The sequence below is a fragment of the Oncorhynchus kisutch genome, linkage group LG24, assembly GCF_002021735.2.
Source record: "Oncorhynchus kisutch isolate 150728-3 linkage group LG24, Okis_V2, whole genome shotgun sequence".
NCBI lineage: Eukaryota > Metazoa > Chordata > Actinopteri > Salmoniformes > Salmonidae > Oncorhynchus > Oncorhynchus kisutch.
Window position 1 is genome coordinate 7,901,328 of NC_034197.2, and position 19,674 is coordinate 7,921,001.

Genomic DNA, 19,674 nt, shown 5'->3' on the forward strand with positions numbered 1-19,674 from the left:
AGGTCATTCACTAGGTCCCCCCCGTGTGGTTCTGGGATGTTTGCTCACTGTTCTTGTGATCATTTTGACCCATTTTGAGATCTAGCATGGAGCCCCAGATCGAGGGAGATTGTCAGTGGTCTTGTATGTCTTCCATTTCCTAATAATTGTTCCCACAGTTGATTTCTTCAAACCAAGCTGCTTTACCTATTGCAGATTCAGTCTTCCCAGCCTGGTGCAGGTCTACAATTTTGTTTCTGGTGTCCTTTGACAGCTCTTTGGTCTTGGCCATAGTGGAGTTTGGAGTGTGACTGTTTGAGGTTGTGGACAGGTGTCTTTTATACTGATAACAAGTTCAAACAGGTGCCATTAATACAGGGAACGAGTAGAGGAAAGAGGAGTCTCTTAAAGAAGAAGTTACAGGTCTGTGAGAGCCAGAAATCCTGCTGTAGGTGACCAAATACTTATTTTCCACCATAATTTGCAAATAAATTCATTAACAATCCTACAATTGATTTTTCTGGATATTTTTTCAAATTTTGTCTGTCATAGTTGAAGTGTACCTATGATGAACATTCCCGGCCTCTCATCTTTTTAAGTGGGAGAACTTGCACAATTGATGGCTGACTAAATACTTTTTTGCCCCACTGTATGTCATGCAATAAAATGCAAATTAAATACTTTAAAATCATACAATGTGATTTTCTGGATTTTTGTTTTAGATTCCTTCTCTCACAGTTGAAGTGTACCTATGATAAAAATGACAGACCTCTACATGCTTTGTAAGTAGGAAATCCTGCAAAACCGGCAGTGTATCAAATACTTGTTCTCCCCACTGTATATACACACACACACATACAGTACCAGTCAAAAGTTTGGACACACCTACTCATTCAAGGGATTTTCTTTATTTTACTATTTTCTACATTGTAGAATAATAATGAAGACATCAAAACTATTTTTTTAAAACACACATGGAATCATGTAGTAACCAAAAAAAGGGTTAAACAAATCTAAATATATTTTATAATTTAGATTCTTCAAAGTAGCCACCCTTTGCCTTAATGACCTCTTCAAACACTCTTGGCATTCTCGGAATGTAATTACGTTACAGAATTTGGGTAGTCCAAAAGTTACATTACTGATGACAGTTTAGGACAGGTAACTGTAACGGATTACATTTAGAAAGTAACCTACCCAACCCTGAGTAAGTACACTACTTTTGACCAGGGTTTCCCTATGCAGTGCACTTCTTTTGACCAGAGCCTGTGGCCCTAGTCGAAAGCTGTGCACTATTATAGTGACTAAGGTGTCATTTCTTTCATCAACTAGGCTGCCTGGCTGGCTGTGGGCTTGGCCTTGCATTGCTGTGCTGTTGCTGTGAATACTTAGTCTTTTATCCCCACAGGGACTCCTCAACCTGACTCCACCGAGCTGCTGCTGCTTCAAAGTATCTCCACTGAGGAGCTACTGGAGCTAACCCATATACAGCCATCATGTGTACCTACAGTACTGTGCTGCCTGCACCCTTCACATTTTAATTGCATCTTCATTTGACCCATAGAAGCCATGTACTGTACCTAGACCTGCAGCACTGTGCTGCATGCCTCCTGTGTATTATACATCACCAAACACTACTTTATTCAGCTAATCCATATACAGCCACCATGTACTGTACCTACTGTAGTACCTACAGTACTGTGCTGCAGGCATCTTTTTAATGTCTGAATCCTTCTGGTTAGTGCATGTTATTTAGAATTTGGCCTAATTAAGCTATGCCAGGATTCAGCTTTGTACAATTGGTGTGTCGGGATTATTGTATTGATGAGAGGGATTTAGGAATGTCCTTTTCATACATGTATGAATATGTATATTGTTCCCCCCTTAAAGTCATTCAATTCGTATCATTTTGCCTTTTCTTTTTTTATTTGCACATCTGAAAAGAATACTGCTAATTATCTAAGACATTCTGTTGTTATGGACAAGGTTTATATTGAAAGCATGGCACTCAGCAGCCTACTTCAAATTCAATAATGAGTGAAAAGATGGCAGCTGTCAGTGCATGGATGTTTTGGCCATCGGGAGATATAGAGCACTCATCTTTGTCTCTGTCAAGAGTCGTCTATGGTTCTACTACTGGGGAACTTGGTTTTAGTTCATTCTGGTGGGTGAATTGGTGTAAATATGGGGTTGTGAGGTGTCCTAGATAGGGCTTGCCTTGTAAACCAACAGGGTAACACAGGATACGAATGTACTTAATGCCTGCACATGTAATGCTTTATAACTTGTTATAAGCATGTATGAGCCTTTATAATGTTTTAAAATGAGGCATGTAATGAGGAATTTATTAACAATTACAAAAGTGTAACCAGCTGTATAGAGGGCACACATTTCCATTATATTTCCACTTGTATTCCAACAGAAAACGACTCGTAGATTGACTAAAGAGTATTTTTCTTGAGACAGGAAGGAAACAGAGAGAGGCAGAAACTGAGTCTTCACCTCTCTAGACTGAGCTGGTTCATCAAATTGAATCAAAGCATTGCAATCTGACACACCAGTGCAAACACACACACACACACACGCACGCACACACGCACGCACGCACGCACAAATATGAATGCACACACACATGCACACACCAACACACGCACACACACGCACACACACACAGAAGGCACACCTCTCCTCACAGGACAGGCTTTTAGTGCTCTGTCTCACGCAGTATTTAATTGACCCCACACAGGAAGCATAGCGGTCCCAAATGCACTCCTTCCCTCCACACATACAGCACACACACATACACTGAGAGCACAACCACACACTGAGCGCATACACACATTGAGCGCATAAACACACACGCACGCGGACACACACACACACACACAGAAGAGAGGATAAAGCATGAATGCCTGCCAGTATATGCACAGCTTCTTCCCCACCCCTGCCTCTCCTCAGCTACTGAACATAACCAGCTAGGTCACCCTTGATTACAAGTCAGTATTCGACGTCCATCCATGTCTGAAGACGTCAGGAGATGACGTGGAAACTGACCCTAGGGGCAACAGTGAGCGCTGTCACCTTGAAGTAGATTTCGGGTTTTCTAGGGCGTTGTGGACGGGGATGGTGGATTGGCGTAACATCTGCCTCTGATTCCAAAGGTAGCAAGTTCAAATACATCAATAAAAATATGTTTTTGATATTATTTTTATTTTAAGCCAATCCCAAATCTTAACTTAACCATGCATAGTTAAAACCTTAAGTATTTGGAGTTAACCCTAACTTTTAAAAATATGAGTTAATGCCTAAACTTAACCGTAAATACTTTGCATTTTGACGTTTGAGAAACATGGATGAACGTCTAATTCTGACGTGAGACTGTGGGAGCTGGTTGAACATAACAGCAGTTCTGCAATAACCCAGAATACACCAGAACCATTCACCAGCAGTGTCATCAATGGAGCAAGAGTCATGTCACTGGACATCAAGTTTATTGGACATAAGACTGACAATACTGTAAGCTTGAGAGAAGGAACAATGAAAGATTAAATCAGATGTCATATTTCTTAACATGCACAGTTGCCTGACGACTCAAACGGAATTGTTTCCACTGCTCTGTCGTTCGCTACATACTTCAAGTCTGAGACTGCCATCATTGAAGTCGTTTGTGGTGACGTCAAAATGAGGGGTGTTTATACAAAACAAATTAATCAGCGGTTGGATCGTCTCGAACCAATCAGAGTATCAAAGCCAATGAGGAAGTTTCAAATCGCCACTATACCCATGTGTGTTCTGGCTCTCGCCCAACCCATCAACTTCTGGGACCAATCAGACGGCCCCGAGTGTGATTGCATTCGGTGTAGGCTCGGGGAAGCACGCAGATCCAGACTCATTGGGAGAAGAAACTACCGTCTGTGGGCGTGGCGTAGCATTTGGCAGGAGCAAAGAGTCTGAGTAGCCAGGCAAAAAGCTGCTACCCATGAGAGTTGTCCCAGAGTGCTAAACATTTTAACAGAAGCAGTAGCTGTTGTATGAACTTGATAAGACTCTATTTTCAGCTCAAGATACTGGAAGATAAACTCTTTCTTAGGTTTTGATTGATCTAATTTTGATAAAAGAAAATTCATCAAGTTTAAATAAAAAATAAAAAACACATCAAGAAAATAATACAATACAAATGTTCTGTTCTCTGCAGAATGCCTATGCATGCAGAGATAATAGAATAGAACAGAAGCAACTGAATAGTTTTGAGAAAGATACAATGTATGGTGGGTACTTACTCTGTTGGAGCTAGGAAGAGAAAGCTCTCTCCCCCTCTGTCTATCTCGCTCTCTCGCTCTCTTGCTCTGCTACTCAGTCGTGGTGTTCTCTCTCTCCAGGCTAGCGGTGAAGTGAACTGTAGAGTGTTTATAAGCAGTCTATCCCTCTCTGTTTCACTCTACCCCCTCCTCCCTCTCCGATACACAACCCTTTGCCACGTCATTAGGGCTCCTTTCTTTCTATCCTATCCGGCACTCTTTCTTTCCTTCGCCCCCCCCCCTTCTCTCCCTCTTCATTGTCATTCTTTTCCCTCTATCACTACCTCCACTGGTCTTCTTAGTTACTCTCTTAGTTACTCTGTTACATTTAACTTTCTTACAGCCATATCATATTGTGTGGGACTGATAGAAAGGAATTGTCTGTCTGGTTCTGATTCTATCATTTGGTTATTCAAACAAATGTATCTATATTTAGATCATTGTTACTGTAAGATAATCAAAGTTCATTACAGTGTAAATGCTCTAAATTACTGAAAATGGAAGGGACATACAGTGGGGAGAACAAGTATTTGATACAATGCCGATTTTTGCAGGTTTTCCTACTTACAAAGCATGTAGAGGTCTGTAATTTTTATCATAGGTACACTTCAACTGTGAGAGACAGAATCGAAAACAAAAATCCAGCAAATCACATTGTATGATTTTAAAGTAATTCATTTGCTAGTCATCTTGACTACTTTTTTGTGTCATTCTCGCTAGCACCAGATGTAAAAAAAAAATACAAAAAAAAAGGGTTGATAGAGGACAGAATGCTGTTGGACCATCAGATAATTGGCATATACATTACCCTTACAGAATTTTCACATGGGCAAAGATATTGGAAATGTAATTATAAGCCTATTGGATGACAAGGTGTTTTTAACCAGAATATACAACTGACTTTTTCTGACATAATATACAGTAGGTACAGCAGTTCTCCTTATTGTATGGGAAACTTTTAAATGTGCCATTAGAGGCCATGCAATTCAATACTAATCTTTAAAGCAAAAGCAATTTAGGTAAAAAAAGAATTCATATTGATAAAGGAGGGACTAACAGTACAGATAGATAGCAATAAAAACTGTACCATAGAGGAAAAACAAAAAGAAATGGAGGAACATATTCAAGAAAGATCAAGTGCAATACATTTTTATAAAATAAAGCAAATTGTGGAATAAGGAGAAAAATGCACCAAATTCATTTTAAATTGTCAACATAGAAATTGCTACCAAAAATAATTAATTGAAACTTGTTAGAAATGACGGAGTCTCACATGATTCACGAAACAATATTTTGAAAGAGGAAGCAAAGTACTTTAAGCATTATGTTTTCATTTCAGTCTCTTCCATCTCCACTAACCAAAGTTAATTGTAAGGATTAATAATGTAAAATGAATGCAAAATTAACACCTGTACAGAAACACTCATGTGAAGGCCAAATTACAGAGGAGGAACTTCTTGATGCAATTTAAGCCTTTAAGTCCAGGAAAACTCCAGGGTTGGATGGCCTACCAGTTGATGTGTGCAAAACCTTTTTTGATGTACTCAGAGGACTGTTATTCGCATGTTCTAACCACTCATATAAAAATGGTAAATTGTCAGATACTCAACAAGAAGGTCTGCTTTAATTTATTACTGAAACAGGACCCAAGTGGTAAATATAAAGATTCAGTCCACTTGCAAAAATTCTAGCAAAATGTAAAGTGCATAGAATTAAAAAGGTATTGTTGGATATTATTCATCCTAATCAGGCAGTTGTTCTTTTTTACATGGACGATTAATTGGAGATAACATAAGACAAGCACTGGAAACAATCAAACATTATGAAAAATAGCTAAACTAGTCCTGGTATTCATAGCTGACTTTGAAAAGGCTTTACATAAAGTACAACTGGAATTTATATATAAATGCCTGGAATATTTACATTTTGGAGAATCTCTTATTCAATGGGTTAAAGATATGTATAGTAAACCCTAGGTGTAAAATAGCTAATAATGACTACTTCTCAGAAAGTATTAAACTGTCAAGAGGAGTAAAACAAGGTTGTCCACTATCAGCATATCTATTTATTATAGCCATTGAAATGATAGCTATTAAAATTAGATCAAACAACAATATCAAGGGGTTAGAAATACAGGGCTTAAAAACAAAGGTGTCATTGTACACTAATGATTCATGTTTTCTTTTAAATACACAATTTGAATCCCTCCACAGCCTCATAGAGGATCTAAATATGTTTTCTAACCTCTCTGGATTACAACCAAATTATGATATTACGTATTGGATCACAAAAAATTGTAACTTTTACATTACCGTGTAGTTTACCAATAAAATGGTCTGACGGTGAAGTGGACACAATCTGTATTCAGACCCCGAAAGAAAGAAATTATCTCACTACAATACATTTTAATAGAAAGTTAGCAAAAATAGATACGATTTTGCTACCATCGAAAGGAAAATACCTGTCTATTTGTGGAAAAAATCACCCTGATTAACTCTTTAGTCATATCCCAGTTTACCTACTTGCTTATGGTCTTGCCTACACCTAGTGACTTGTTTTTTTTAAATGGTATGAGCAGAGAATATACAGTATTTGGAACATTAAGCCAGACCAAATTAAACAGGCCTATTTATATAATGAATATGAATTTGGAGGGCAGAAATGATTAAATATTAAAGAATTAGACTTCTCACTAAAGGCTTCAGTCATACAAAAGTAATATTTAAATCCAAACTGGTTCTCTAGCACAGTGGTCTCCAAACTTTTTATCGTCCCAAACCCCTTCAAACATTCAACCTCCTGCTGCGTACCCCCTCTAGCACCAGGGTCAGCACACTTTTTTTTGCCATCATTGTAAGCCTGCTACACACACACTAATCAATACATTTATTAAACATAAGAATAGGTGAGTTTTTGTTACAACCCGGCTCGTGGGAAGTGACAAAGAGCTCTTATAGGACCAGGGCAAAATAGTAATTGTCACGCCCTGGTCTTAGTATTTTGTGTTTTCTATTTATTTGGTCAGGCCAGGGTGTGACATGGGTTTATTTTGTGTTGTGTTTTTGTATTGGGGTTTTAGTAGGTATTGGGATTGTGGCTGAGTAGGGGTGTCTAGCATAGTCTATGGCTGCCTGCGGCGGTTCTCAATCAGAGTCAGGTGATTCTCGTTGTCTCTGATTGGGAACCATATTTAGGTAGCCTGGGTTTCACTGTGGGTTTTGTGGGTGATTGTTCCTGTCTCTGTGTTAGTTGTCACCAGACAGGCTGTATTAGGTTTTCACATTTCCGTTTGTTGTTTTTGTATGTTTTGTATTTATCGTCATTAAAGATGTCTCGATTTAACCACGCTGCATTTTGGTCCGACTCTCCTTCGACGGAAGAAAGCCGTAACAGTAATATAATAATACAATTATTTTGCTCTTCATTTTGCCATCTTACATATAAAACTTTATTTGTTAATCGAAAATGGTGAATAACTCACCACATGTTAATGAGAAGGGTGTGCTTGAAAGGATGCTCATAACTCTGCAATTTTGGGTTGTATTGGAGAGAGTCGGTCTTAAATCATTTCCCACACACAGTCTGTGCCTGCATTTAGTTTTCATGCTAGTGAGGACCGAGAATCCACTCTCAAGTAGGTAGATGGTTGCAAAGGGCATCAGTGTCTTAACAGCGTGATTTGCCAAGACAGAATACTCTGAGCGCAGCCCAATCCAGAAATCTGGCAGTGGCTTCTGATTAAATTCACCTCATAGAAATCCGCTTTTGCAATTTCTATGAGGCTCTCTTGTTCAGATATCGGTAAGTGGACTGGAGGCAGGGCATGACAGGGATAACGAATCCAGTTGTTTGTGTCGTCCATTTCGGGAAAGCACCTGCTTAATTGCACACCCAACTCACCCAGGTGTTTCGATATATCACATTTGACATTGTCTGTAAACTTGAGTTCATTTGCACACAAAAAAATCATACAATGATAGAAAGACATGTGTGTTGTCCTTGTTAACTTGGGGATAGGGCTGATTGCTGCCCCCTTTGGGGTGATTGCGTGCCCATAGTAAACAAAAATTGCTAATATATGCAATTAAAAATTATTATTGAATAGAAAACACTCTAAAGCTTCTAAAACCGTTTAAATTATGTCTGTAAGTAAAGCAGAACTCTCAGGGCACTCATTCTCCCAAACCCTCTCTTGTCGTCATAAAAGTTGGCCCAACTTTGACGTCATCGCCCCCACCCTTCCCAAGCACCTACAGTCCTGGGAACAGTTTCTATGCCTTCAGCGCGATGTCCGCTTTCAATGGGGCTTCTCATTGTGTGAATCGCGCGCTCACAAGAGTTTTGGCGGGCCGAAACCTTTCGGTCACGCGAGAAAACAGGTTACTCTCATGCGCGTTCTGCTCCGGTGATGTCTTTCTTCCAAGATTGATTAAACGATGCGTGTGTTTCTGTTCGTCCTGAGAATTGCTGTGAAGCTATATAACATGCTAACGCTGTGTTCTGAACATAGTTTGACAAGTTTAGTCGACATATAATATGTAATTTCGACGTTTTGGTGCGCACCCACTTTACTTTTTGGCTGCATTTCAACCGAAATATGTCGTGTTTGATAACCGAAAGACACAGACTTCAAAACTAAAGCTGTTTTTGGTAAGTATAAATACCCTTCCAGGTCTTCTGATGGAAGAACAGCAAAGGTAAGGGAATATTTATGTGTTAAATTTGGGTTTCTGTGGACTCCGAGATAGAGGAGCCAAAATGCTAATTCCTGAGCGCCGACTCATATTATAGCCTAGTGAACGAAATCTGTAACGTTAAAAATAAATGTAACACAGCGATTGCATTTAGAAGAAGTGTATCTTTCTATATATATGTAGAACATGCATATTTAGTCAAAGTTTATGTTGTGTATTCCATGTTAGCTGACGGCATCTGCCGACGCAATCGTCATTTCTCCGGACATTTGAGTAGCATTTTTTTAACATGGCGTCATTGTAAACAGAGATTTATGGATATTTATAGCATATTATTGAAAAAAACATAAATGTACTGTGTAACATGTTATATTACTGTCATCTGATGAAGATTTCAAAAGGTTAGTGAAATTATTTTTCTTTTAATCCTGCGTTTGGTGATTGCATATTTTGTTCAATTTGGCTATGGAAATTAGCTGTGTCTTCGGTGTGTCTTCGGTGGTGGTTTGACATAAATATGTGCTATGTTTTCGCCGTAAAACATTTGAGAAATCAGACTTGCTGGCTAGATAAACAAGTTGTTTATCTTTCATTTGAGCTATTGGACTTGTTAATGTGTGGAGGTTAAATATTTCTAAGAATATTTTTGCATTCCGTGCGCCACCGTTCCAGCTGACGGTGGGAGGGCTGATCCCCAATTGGGAACCAACATCTTTGAAAGGTTAAAACCTCTTCAGGATCGGTGGGTCCCCTGCGGGACGGTTGAGCTAATGTAGGCTAATGTGATTAGCATGAGGTTGTAAGTAACAAGAACATTTCCCAGGACATAGACATATCTGATATTGGCAGAAAGCTTACATTCTTGTTAATCTAACTGCATTACAGTGAAATAATACCATGCTATTGTTTGAGGTGAGTGCACAGTTTTGAACATGAAAAGTTATTAATAAACAAATTAGGCACATTTGGGCAGTCCTGATACAATATTTTTAACAGAAATACAATGGTTCATTGGATCCGTCTACAACTTTGCACATACACTGCTGTCATTTAGTGGCCAAAATCATTGTAATGGCTTGAATGGAATAAATGGAATGGTATCAAACACATCAAACATACGTAAATCATATATTTGACTCTGTTCCATGAATTCCATTCCAGCCATTACAATGAGCCTATCCTCCTACAGCTCCTTCCACCAGCATCCACTGACACACACAGTCATAAAGAAGACGTGATAGCACCTCTTGCCCCACAGGAAGTTGAAAAGGTTTGGCATGGGCCCTTAAATCCTCAAGAAGTTATACAGCTACACCATTGAGAGCATCTTGACTGGCTGCATCACCGCTTGGTATGGCAACAGCACCGCCCTCGATCGCATGGTGCTACAGAGGGTGGTGCAGACAGCCCAGTACATCACTGGGGCCGAGCTCCCTGTCATCCAGGACCCCTATATCAAGAGGTGTGAATAGAAGGCCTGGAAAATCTTTAAAGACTCCAGCCACCCAAGCCATAGATTATTCTCTCTGCTTTCGTACGGCAACCGGTACATCTGAGTTGACCCTTGTATTTTATTTTTGCACTGTCTCTATGCACATTTGCAGGAGTCTATACATTCACACACACTGACACTCCAGCACACACATACTGTAACATGCACACATATTTATACTCACTGTACACACACACTCATATACAATCATACTGTACGACTGCATATCCTGATGCCTTATCCCTGTACAGATCCACCTCTGTGTCAATGGTGGGTGTAACTGGTGCATGGAAGTCAGGTGCAGGAGAGCAGAGATGAGTAGACAAGGCACTTTACTTAGGAAATCATAATACAGAATGCAACCGCGTCACAAAACAAATGCCCAAAGAACAAGTGAGGCAGCACAAAGTACAAAACCCAAGTACAAAGTACCGGCTGCTACAAAGCACGGGCATGAAACAAAACCAGGCGCAAACCAGCCGGAAGCATGCCAACCTTGACAAATAAACAATAACCCACACAGACTTGGAGGGAACAGAGGGCTAAATACACATAGTAATGATGATGAGATGTAAACCAGGTGTGCAGGAAAACAAGACAAAACAAATGGAAAATGAAAGGTGGATGGCTAGAAGACTGGTGTTGTCGACCGCCGAACACCGCCGGAACAAGGAGAGGAACCGACTTTGGCGGATGTCGTGACACTCTGTCACTCCAGTATCCCTGCACATTATCAATATGGTACTGGAACTGACCCTGATTATAACTTCTTACTTTCTCGTGTACTACTTATTTATTATTTATTGTGCGTTTTTGTTCCCCCTTATGTTATGTTTAGTGCTAAATTGATATTGATTACTGCATTGTTGGGTTTTGAGCTTGCAAGAAAGGCATTTCACTGTACTTGTGCACGTGACATTAAAACTTGTGCACGTGACATTGTGCACTGGGCCAGCCCTACCCTTCCATCACACTATGCATGAGTACCAGACACAAGAACTAAAGGCACAAATTATCAACGAACCACCACCAAAGCCACGTCTGAAAACTCTTATCACCACCCTCTCCTAACCACCATGGAGTTGAACATGTCAGAACAGCCAAACCTTGATGATAATAGCAAAACAGGAGACAGTGTGGTGGTGGTGGTAGGGTGACATGGAGTCAGACATGTAGAAGGATCCACAGTGTGTTTGTGGGTGTGTGTGTCTGTGTGCTGTTCTTTGGATGTCACGGCTGGCTGTACACTGACAGGCCCTCCACTGCACTACCATGTCAGGGGCCCTTGTGTATGTGTGTTCTAGGGAATACTTCAACCGAGAACAGTCAATCCCTCAATTCAACTCTCCCGCTGATCCTGCTGGTGCTGGTACACTGCGATGTATCACACACACACACACACACACACACACACACACACACACACACACACACACACACACACACACACACACACACACACACATTTTGAACATCTACACAATTCCATATAGTGTACAACCCACAACAAAAGGGGCAGCATGTAGCCTAGCAGTTAGAGCGTTGGGCCAGTAACCGAAAGATTGCTGGATCAAGAATTCCGAGCTGACAAGGTAAAAATCTGTCATTCTTCCACTGGTCAAGACAGTTAACCGATTGTTCCCAGGTAGGCTGTCATTGTAAATAAGAATGTGTTCTTAACTGACTTGCCTAGTTAAATAAAGGTTACGTTTTTTAATATACAGTGGGGAGAACAAGTATTTGATACACTGCCGATTTTGCAGGTTTTTTGGAGGAAGAAGAAGGATGAGTACAACCCCAAGAACACCATCCCAACCGTGAAGCATGGATGTGGAAACATCATTCTTTGGTGATGCTTTTCTGCAAAGGGGACAGGACGACTGCACCGTATTGAGGGGAGGATGGATGGGGCCATGTATCGCGAGATCTTGGCCAACAATCTCCTTCCCTCAGTAAGAGCATTGAAGATGGGTCGTGGCTGGGTCTTCCAGCATGACAACGACCCGAAACACACAGCCAGGGCAACTAAGGAGTGGCTCCGTAAGAAGCATCTCAAGGTCCTGGAGTGGCCTAGCCAGTCTCCAGACCTGAACCCAATAGAAAATCTTTGGAGGGAGCTGAAAGTCCGTATTGCCCAGCAACAGCCCCGAAACCTGAAGGATCTGGAGAAGGTCTATATGGAGGAGTGGGCCAAAATCCCTGCTGCAGTGTGTGCAAACCTGGTAAAGAACTACAGGAAATGTATGATCTCTGTAATTGCAAACAAAGGTTTCTGTACCAAATATTAAGTTCTGCTTTTCTGATGTATCAAATACTTATGTCATGCAATAAAATGCAAATTAATTACTTAAAAACCATACAATGTGATTTTCTGGATTTTTGTTTTAGATTCCGTCTCTCACAGTTGAAGTGTACCTATGATAAAAATGACAGACCTCTACATGCTTTGTAAGTAGGAAAACCTGCAAAATCGGCAGTGTATCAAATACTTGTTCTCCCCACTGTATATATATATATATACATTTTTTTTATTTTTTTAAGTTCATAGTGACATATGCACCAAGACTGCACCACTTGTCGTTATAGCCTACAATTAAGACTGAAGAAGTCTATGAGAAATTTCCAGTGAAGTTAAGATTCATAATTTATAACACAGGTTGCGGGAAACAGTCAGCCTAAGGAGGAGAGAAGAGAGGGACATCAATTTGAATTCAGTATGAGCAGTATGAAGTGAATAAAACATGAAGAAAGGGCTTGAAAGCTAAACTCCATCCACAATGTTAGAGAGAGAGAGAGATAGAGAGAGAGAAAGAGAGAGAGATAGAGAGAGAGAGAGAGAGAGGAAAGGGAGGTTAATAAAGAGAGAGAGAGCTATAGATGACTCCCTGTCTTGGGGTTGGCAGTGAAGCCCTGTCCTGTCCTGTGGGCTGCACCCAAGCATTTCAGTGAAGATATCTGTCAGCAGACCTGGGTTCAAATACTATTTGATATCATCTCAAATACTTAAACTGGGCTTGATTGGGCTTGCCTGGTGCAGCAGGACCAATAGAATAGTCACACAACTGCAAACCCTATTCATCTGGCACTCCAGACAGGCAAAAGCAAACTCTATGTATTTGAAAGAATTCAAATAGTATTTGAACCCAGATCTATTAGTCCCTTTGTGTCTTTCCCTGTTAGTCTGTCTGTCGATCTGTCTATCCCATGAACCGTGTGTGTGTGCCACGCATGCGTACTCATACATGCTTCCATGTGTATCAGTCCATCAGTCTGTCCCATGAACCACATCTGCAGAACTGGTACTAGTGCATTATGGATGAGACATCTATTTGAAGGCACAGAGTCTAGGGTGGAGGGTTGAGGGTGCTGCGTTCTGACTTTTGAGGGTAGGGAGACGACACCAACCCGCCTGCTGGCTGGCTGCCAAGCTCCTTTCAGGATCAGGAGGACGTCGAGTACAGTAGATTAGACTGAGACTTTATAGCAGGTACAGCCCTATGGGCCCTGGTCAAAAGTAGTGAACTACATTGGGAATAGGGTGCCATTTGGGATGCAGACTGAGATGTTACAAGACACATCCAGCTTGTGTTGGTGACTGTAGCCTACAGTCAGTCAGAGAGGAGTGGTGTGGCATGGAGTGGCAGGAGGAGAGCAACTGGGTGAATGAGTGGATGAGGGGAGAGGGAGGGAGGATGAGGGGAAAGGAGTGAGTGACAGAGAGCAGCCAGCTATAGTGGTTGTGTTAGATTATATTAGATTGTGTTCAGGTTAGATTAGACTAAAATAGATTATGAGATACCAGTGTAAACTGAGTCAACCAGCCGGCATCATAGGTCTGCATGGATTGAGCTTGATGGAGAAAATAATAAACTAATGGACCAATATGTCACGGTAAACACACACCACGTATTAGATATAATATAGAATAGAATTGAATCTGTCAGTCAAAGGATAGAAAAGTGCTTTTGGCAAAAGCAAAACTTGCGACTTCAGACATTGCACCTTCTCATGTTTATTATCTAAATACTGTAGATCTCTGCAGGAATGACAACCAATGAACCAGGAAGACACTGCTGCTTGTAAACATTGACTGGACAGTAAACAAACAAATAACTTCATATAGATTCAAATGTGGTTTTTCAAATATTTATCTGAAGTGCAATACATTTCTTTACTACCGCTATATCACAGACATTTAGGGCTATATGCAAGTGGAAGTGTTTCATAACGCAGCTTTTTAAGTTATTATTTTAACTCTGAGAAATGTCGCTAATTGTTTGCACACAAATTGGCCATTTGAATTGATAGGATTCATATAATATTCAATAAATATAGTACCCGACATTTGATTTTGACCAAACCTCTTCTTAAGAATGACTAAATCAAATCCAGCTTTTTTTATATAGCACATTTCACACATGAATGCAACGCAATGCGCTTCACAGGGAAAAGTACAAATGAAAAACGATGAAAATAAAAACAGAAATATTTACTACGGAACAAACATGAGAGGATAAAAAAAATTAAGAATAATACAAAAAACTGAAAGACTAAACAAGCACCCTAAGTAAAAGCAAAGCTAAAAAGGTTTTAAGATCTCTTTAAAATATGTCCACAGTTTCGGCCCCACTCAGGTTCTCTTACAGGCTATTCCAGAGGCAGGGGGCATAGTAACTCAAGGCTGACTTTCCATGCCTCTTGGTCCTAGGCTTTGACAGGAGAGCGTTACAGTAGCCAAGCCTGCTTGTAAAAAAAAGCATGGATGAGTCTCTCTGTATCAGCCTGAGATATAAACTGCAATGTTCCTCAGGTTCCTAATGTGTGATTCGAAATTGAGTTCAGAATCTGAAATGACACAGATTTTTACCTGATGTTTACCCTTTATTGAATTAAAATGTGCAGCCAGGTTCGCTCAGTACCTTGGATCCAATAATAAGTACCTCAGCCTTGTCTTGATAAATGCTGGAGGAAGTTGTGAGCCATCCAAGTATTTTTAAAATCACTACACTTTAATCAGTGTGATAATTTATCTGTGGAGCAAAAATCCTCTGGTGACACAAAAATGTAAAGTTGTGTTTCGTCTGCATAGCAGAGAAAATCAATTCCGTGCTTTCTGATAACGCTGCCAAGGGGTAACATACCAAAAGGTACGTGGACACCTGCTCATCAAACATCTCATTCCAAAATCATGGGCATTAATATGGAGTTGGTTCCCCATTTGCTGCTACAACAGCCTCCACTCTTCTGGGAAGGCTTTCTACTAGACGTTGGAACATTGCTGCGGGGACTTGCTTCCATTCAGTCACAAGAGCATTAGTGAGGTTGGGCACTGATGTTGGGCGATTAGGCCTGGCTCGCAGTCGGCGTTCCAATTCATCCCAAAGTCGTTCGATGTGGTTGAGGTAAGGGCTCTGTGCAGGCCAGTCAAGTTCTTCCACACTGATCTCAACAAACAATTTCTGTATGGACCTCGCTTTGTGCACGGGGGCATAGTCATGCTGAAACAGGAAACGGCCTTCCCCAAACTGTTGCCACAAAGTTGGAAGCACAGAATCATCTAGAATATCATTGTATACTGTAGCGTTAAGATTTCCCTTCACTGGAAAACAGCCACAGACCATTTTTCCCCCTCCAACAAACTTTACAGCTGGCACTATGCATTGTGGAAGTTAAAGTTCTGCTGGCAATTGCCAAACCCAGATTCGTCCATCGGACTGCCAGATGGTGAAGTGGCCATGGAAACCCATTTCATGAAGCTCCCCATGAACCGTTTTTGTGCTGACAAAGAGCTCGGTAGTGAGTGTCGCAACCAAGGACAGATGAGTTTTACTCGCTACGCGCTTCAGCATTCAAAGGTCCCGTTCTGTGAGCTTGTGAGGCCTACCACTTCGCGGCTGAGCCGTTATTGCTCCTAGACGTTTCCACTTCACAATAACAGCAGCTCTAGCAGGGCAGGGGCAGCTCTAGCAGGGCAGAAATTTGACGAACTGAGTTGTTGGAAAGGTGGCATCCTATGATGGTACCAAGTTGAAAGTCACTGAGCTCTTCTGTAAGTTCATTCTACTGCCAATGCTTGTCTATGGATATTGCATGGCTGTGTGCTTGATTTTATACACCTGTCAGCAACGGGTGTGGCTGAAAAAGCCAAATCAACCAATTTGAAGGAATGTCCACACTTTTGTATATATCGTGCAAATAAACTGAACAGTACCAGACCCAACATTGAAACTCATGGAATGCCACGTGACATTTATTTTGTTCAGGTTTGTTCACCAAGGGTGACAAAAATTCTTGACCGGTTAAACAGGTCCTAAACCAATTTAGAACTGGTCAACCGTGTCGAATGCAGCACTTAAAGACAATTGATCACTTTTAACTAAGGATTTCTCTATGCTGTGGTGGGCATGAAACCCGGATTGGAATATGTCAAAAATACAGTTGGCACTTTAAAATACTTTTGCTTCTTGAAAAACAGTTTTTAGTGCATTGGGGAGCGTGCCATGAACAGGGAGTGATTAACAATAGCTCGCACTTATTGCAATTAAAAACTGTTTTGAAGAAAGTGGTGGGGATAGGATCGAGCATGTCTATGTCAAGTAGGGAAAATAACAGTTCTGGGGGGGGTAAATCTATTTTGCAGAACGATTTTGGTGGCTTCTGGTACATTCTAATGCTTTTAATATTTTTTCATTCTAGTCAGTTGCACAACTAAATGCAGTCAACCATTCAAAAGTTTGTGGTCGCTTAGAAATGTCCTTGTTTCTGAAAGAAAAGCAAATTTTTTGTCCTTTAAAATAACATAAAGTTGCTCAGAAATACAGTGTAGACATTGTTATTGTTGTAAATGACTACTGTAGCTGTAAATGGCTGATTTCTCAGTCTGCGCAATAAAAATTTAATATTAAAATGAGCAAAAGAACACAGACACTGGACAGAGGAACTCTGCCTAGAAGGCCAACATCCCGGAGTTGCCACTTGGTATTTTATAGACTGGTATTTTGCGGGTACTATTTAATGAAGCTGACAGTTGAGAACTTGTGAGGTGTCTGTTTCTCAAACTAGACACTCTAATGTACTTGTCCTCTTGCTCAGTTGTGCACCGGGGCATTCCTCTCCTCTTTCTATTCTGGTTAGAGCCAGTTTGCGCTGTCCTGTGAAGGGAGTAGTACACAGCATTGTACGAGATCTTCAGTTTCTTGGCAATTTCTTGCATGGAATATCCTTAATTTCTCAGAACAAGAATAGACTGATGAGTTTCATAAGACAGTTATTTGTTTTTTGCCATTTTGAGCCTGTAATCGAACCCACAAATGCTGATCCTCCAGATACTCAACTAGTCTGAAGAAGGCCCGTTTTATTGCTTCTTTAATTAGGACAACAGTTTTCAGCTGTGCTAACATGATTTCACAAGGTTTTTGTAATGATCAATTAGCCTTTTAAAATGATACACTTGGATTAGCTAACACAACGTGCCATTGGAAAAAAGGAGTGATGGTTGCTGATAATGGGCCTCTGTGCACCTATGTAGCTATTACATTTTTTAAATCAGCCATTTCCAGCTATAATAGTAATTTACAACATTAACAATGTCTACACTGTATTTCTGATCAATTTGATGTTATTTTATTAATGATGGACAAAAAAATTGCTTTTCTTTCAAAAACAAGGACATTTCTAAGTGACCACAAACTTTTGAAAGGTAGTGTATCTTCTGCATTTAACCCAACTAGGGCTGTGGAGATCATGAGATGTTGTCAGACAGTTATTGTCATGCAAAAGGCAGCAGGTCTCACAGTAAGCATCTCCAGGCCTCCACACAAGCAGCTGGTTCACGTCTTTGGAAAATCTACATTTAAAAATGTGAATAAATCAATTTAATATACACCATCACAATAAATCCATTATGAATTTTAGGCAGGTCTGAAGAAATATTCTGATATGAAGAAAATGTATTTCAGAAGAACAGAATATGAGTTGGTCTACTGTATGTTATCTGGCTATGCGCCATGCCATGGGTTGTAGGCGTGTTCATTTAGCAGACAAGAATGTAGGTAGCAACACATCTGCATGCTGATCCTCAATCAGGGGTGCTTGCTCCGTCCCCTCCTGTACTCCCTGTTCACCCACCAGACTAGCTAAATCACTTCTATGCTCGCTTCGAGGCAAGCATGGCCAGGCATAACTCCAACACCATGATTAAGTTTGCAGACGACACAACAGTGGTAGGCCTGATCGACAACAACGAGACAGCCTATAGGGAGGAGGTCAGAGACCTGGCCGGATGGTGCCAGAATAACAACCTATCCCTCAATGTAACCAAGACTAAGGAGATGATTGTGGATGCCCCCATTCTCATCGACGGGGCTGTAGAGGAGCAGGTTGAGAGCTTCAAGTTCCTTGGTGTCCACATCACCAACAAACTAGAATGGTCCAAACACACCAAGACAGTCGTGAAGAGGGCACGACAAAGCCTATTCCCCCTCAGGAAACTAAAAAGATTTGTCATGGGTCCTCAGATCCTCAAACGGTTCTACAGCTGCAACATCAGGAGCATCCTGACTGGTTGCATCACTGCCTGGTATGGCAACTGCTCGGCCTCTGACCGCAAGCACCACAGAGGGTATCGCGTACGGCCCAGTACATCACAATTCCAGTGGCCCGTAAGTAAGCATTTCATTGTTGTATTCAGCCCACTTGACAAATAAACTTTGATTTGATTTGAAATGTGCACCATATGAAGTCGCTATGTTGAGCATAAAAGTTATCATTTGAAACAGGTCCTTATACACTAGATTTAGAATTGTTTGGCAATTTTAGTTGTGAATGATACAAACCTTAGAATGTCTTAGAAATCAAAACATATATGGCCTGCATGATGCGACTACAGTCAATTGATGAATGAGAAAGTTGAAAAAAAAGCGCTCTGTTGCTTTTCAACCATCAGACTATTCAAAATTTGTCTTTAGTAATATGTAATATTAGTTTTGATTTAGAATGGCCCGTTATCAAATGGGCAGGATCAACAAAAAGACGTCAGCATATGCACTCGAATAATTGATGGAGGTCACTTTCAGGTTCGTTTTTCTCACTCATGCCAGGTACCCAAATTCCCAAATGAGGGACAACAGGAGGATTTTTCGGGACAGCGTAGCCTACATGAATATGCATTTAGATCTTCTTGCATTTGAATAACTCAAACTGTTTTGTGAGC

At 40.7% G+C, this 19,674-nt stretch overlaps 1 protein-coding gene across 1 annotated transcript in view; it reads right to left on the reverse strand.

Moving 5' to 3' along the window:
* Window positions 1-15,132, reverse strand: part of LOC109869667 (voltage-dependent L-type calcium channel subunit beta-4-like) — a 41,206-nt gene extending 26,074 nt beyond the window's left edge. The window contains exons 1-2 of the mRNA XM_031804340.1: window positions 15,108-15,132; window positions 4,260-4,303 (exon numbers count right to left, since the gene is read on the reverse strand). Of these exons, the coding sequence (XP_031660200.1) occupies window positions 4,260-4,303; window positions 15,108-15,132 (69 nt within the window). The remainder of the gene's footprint in view (window positions 1-4,259; window positions 4,304-15,107) is intronic.
* Between the last annotated feature and the right edge of the window lie 4,542 nt (window positions 15,133-19,674).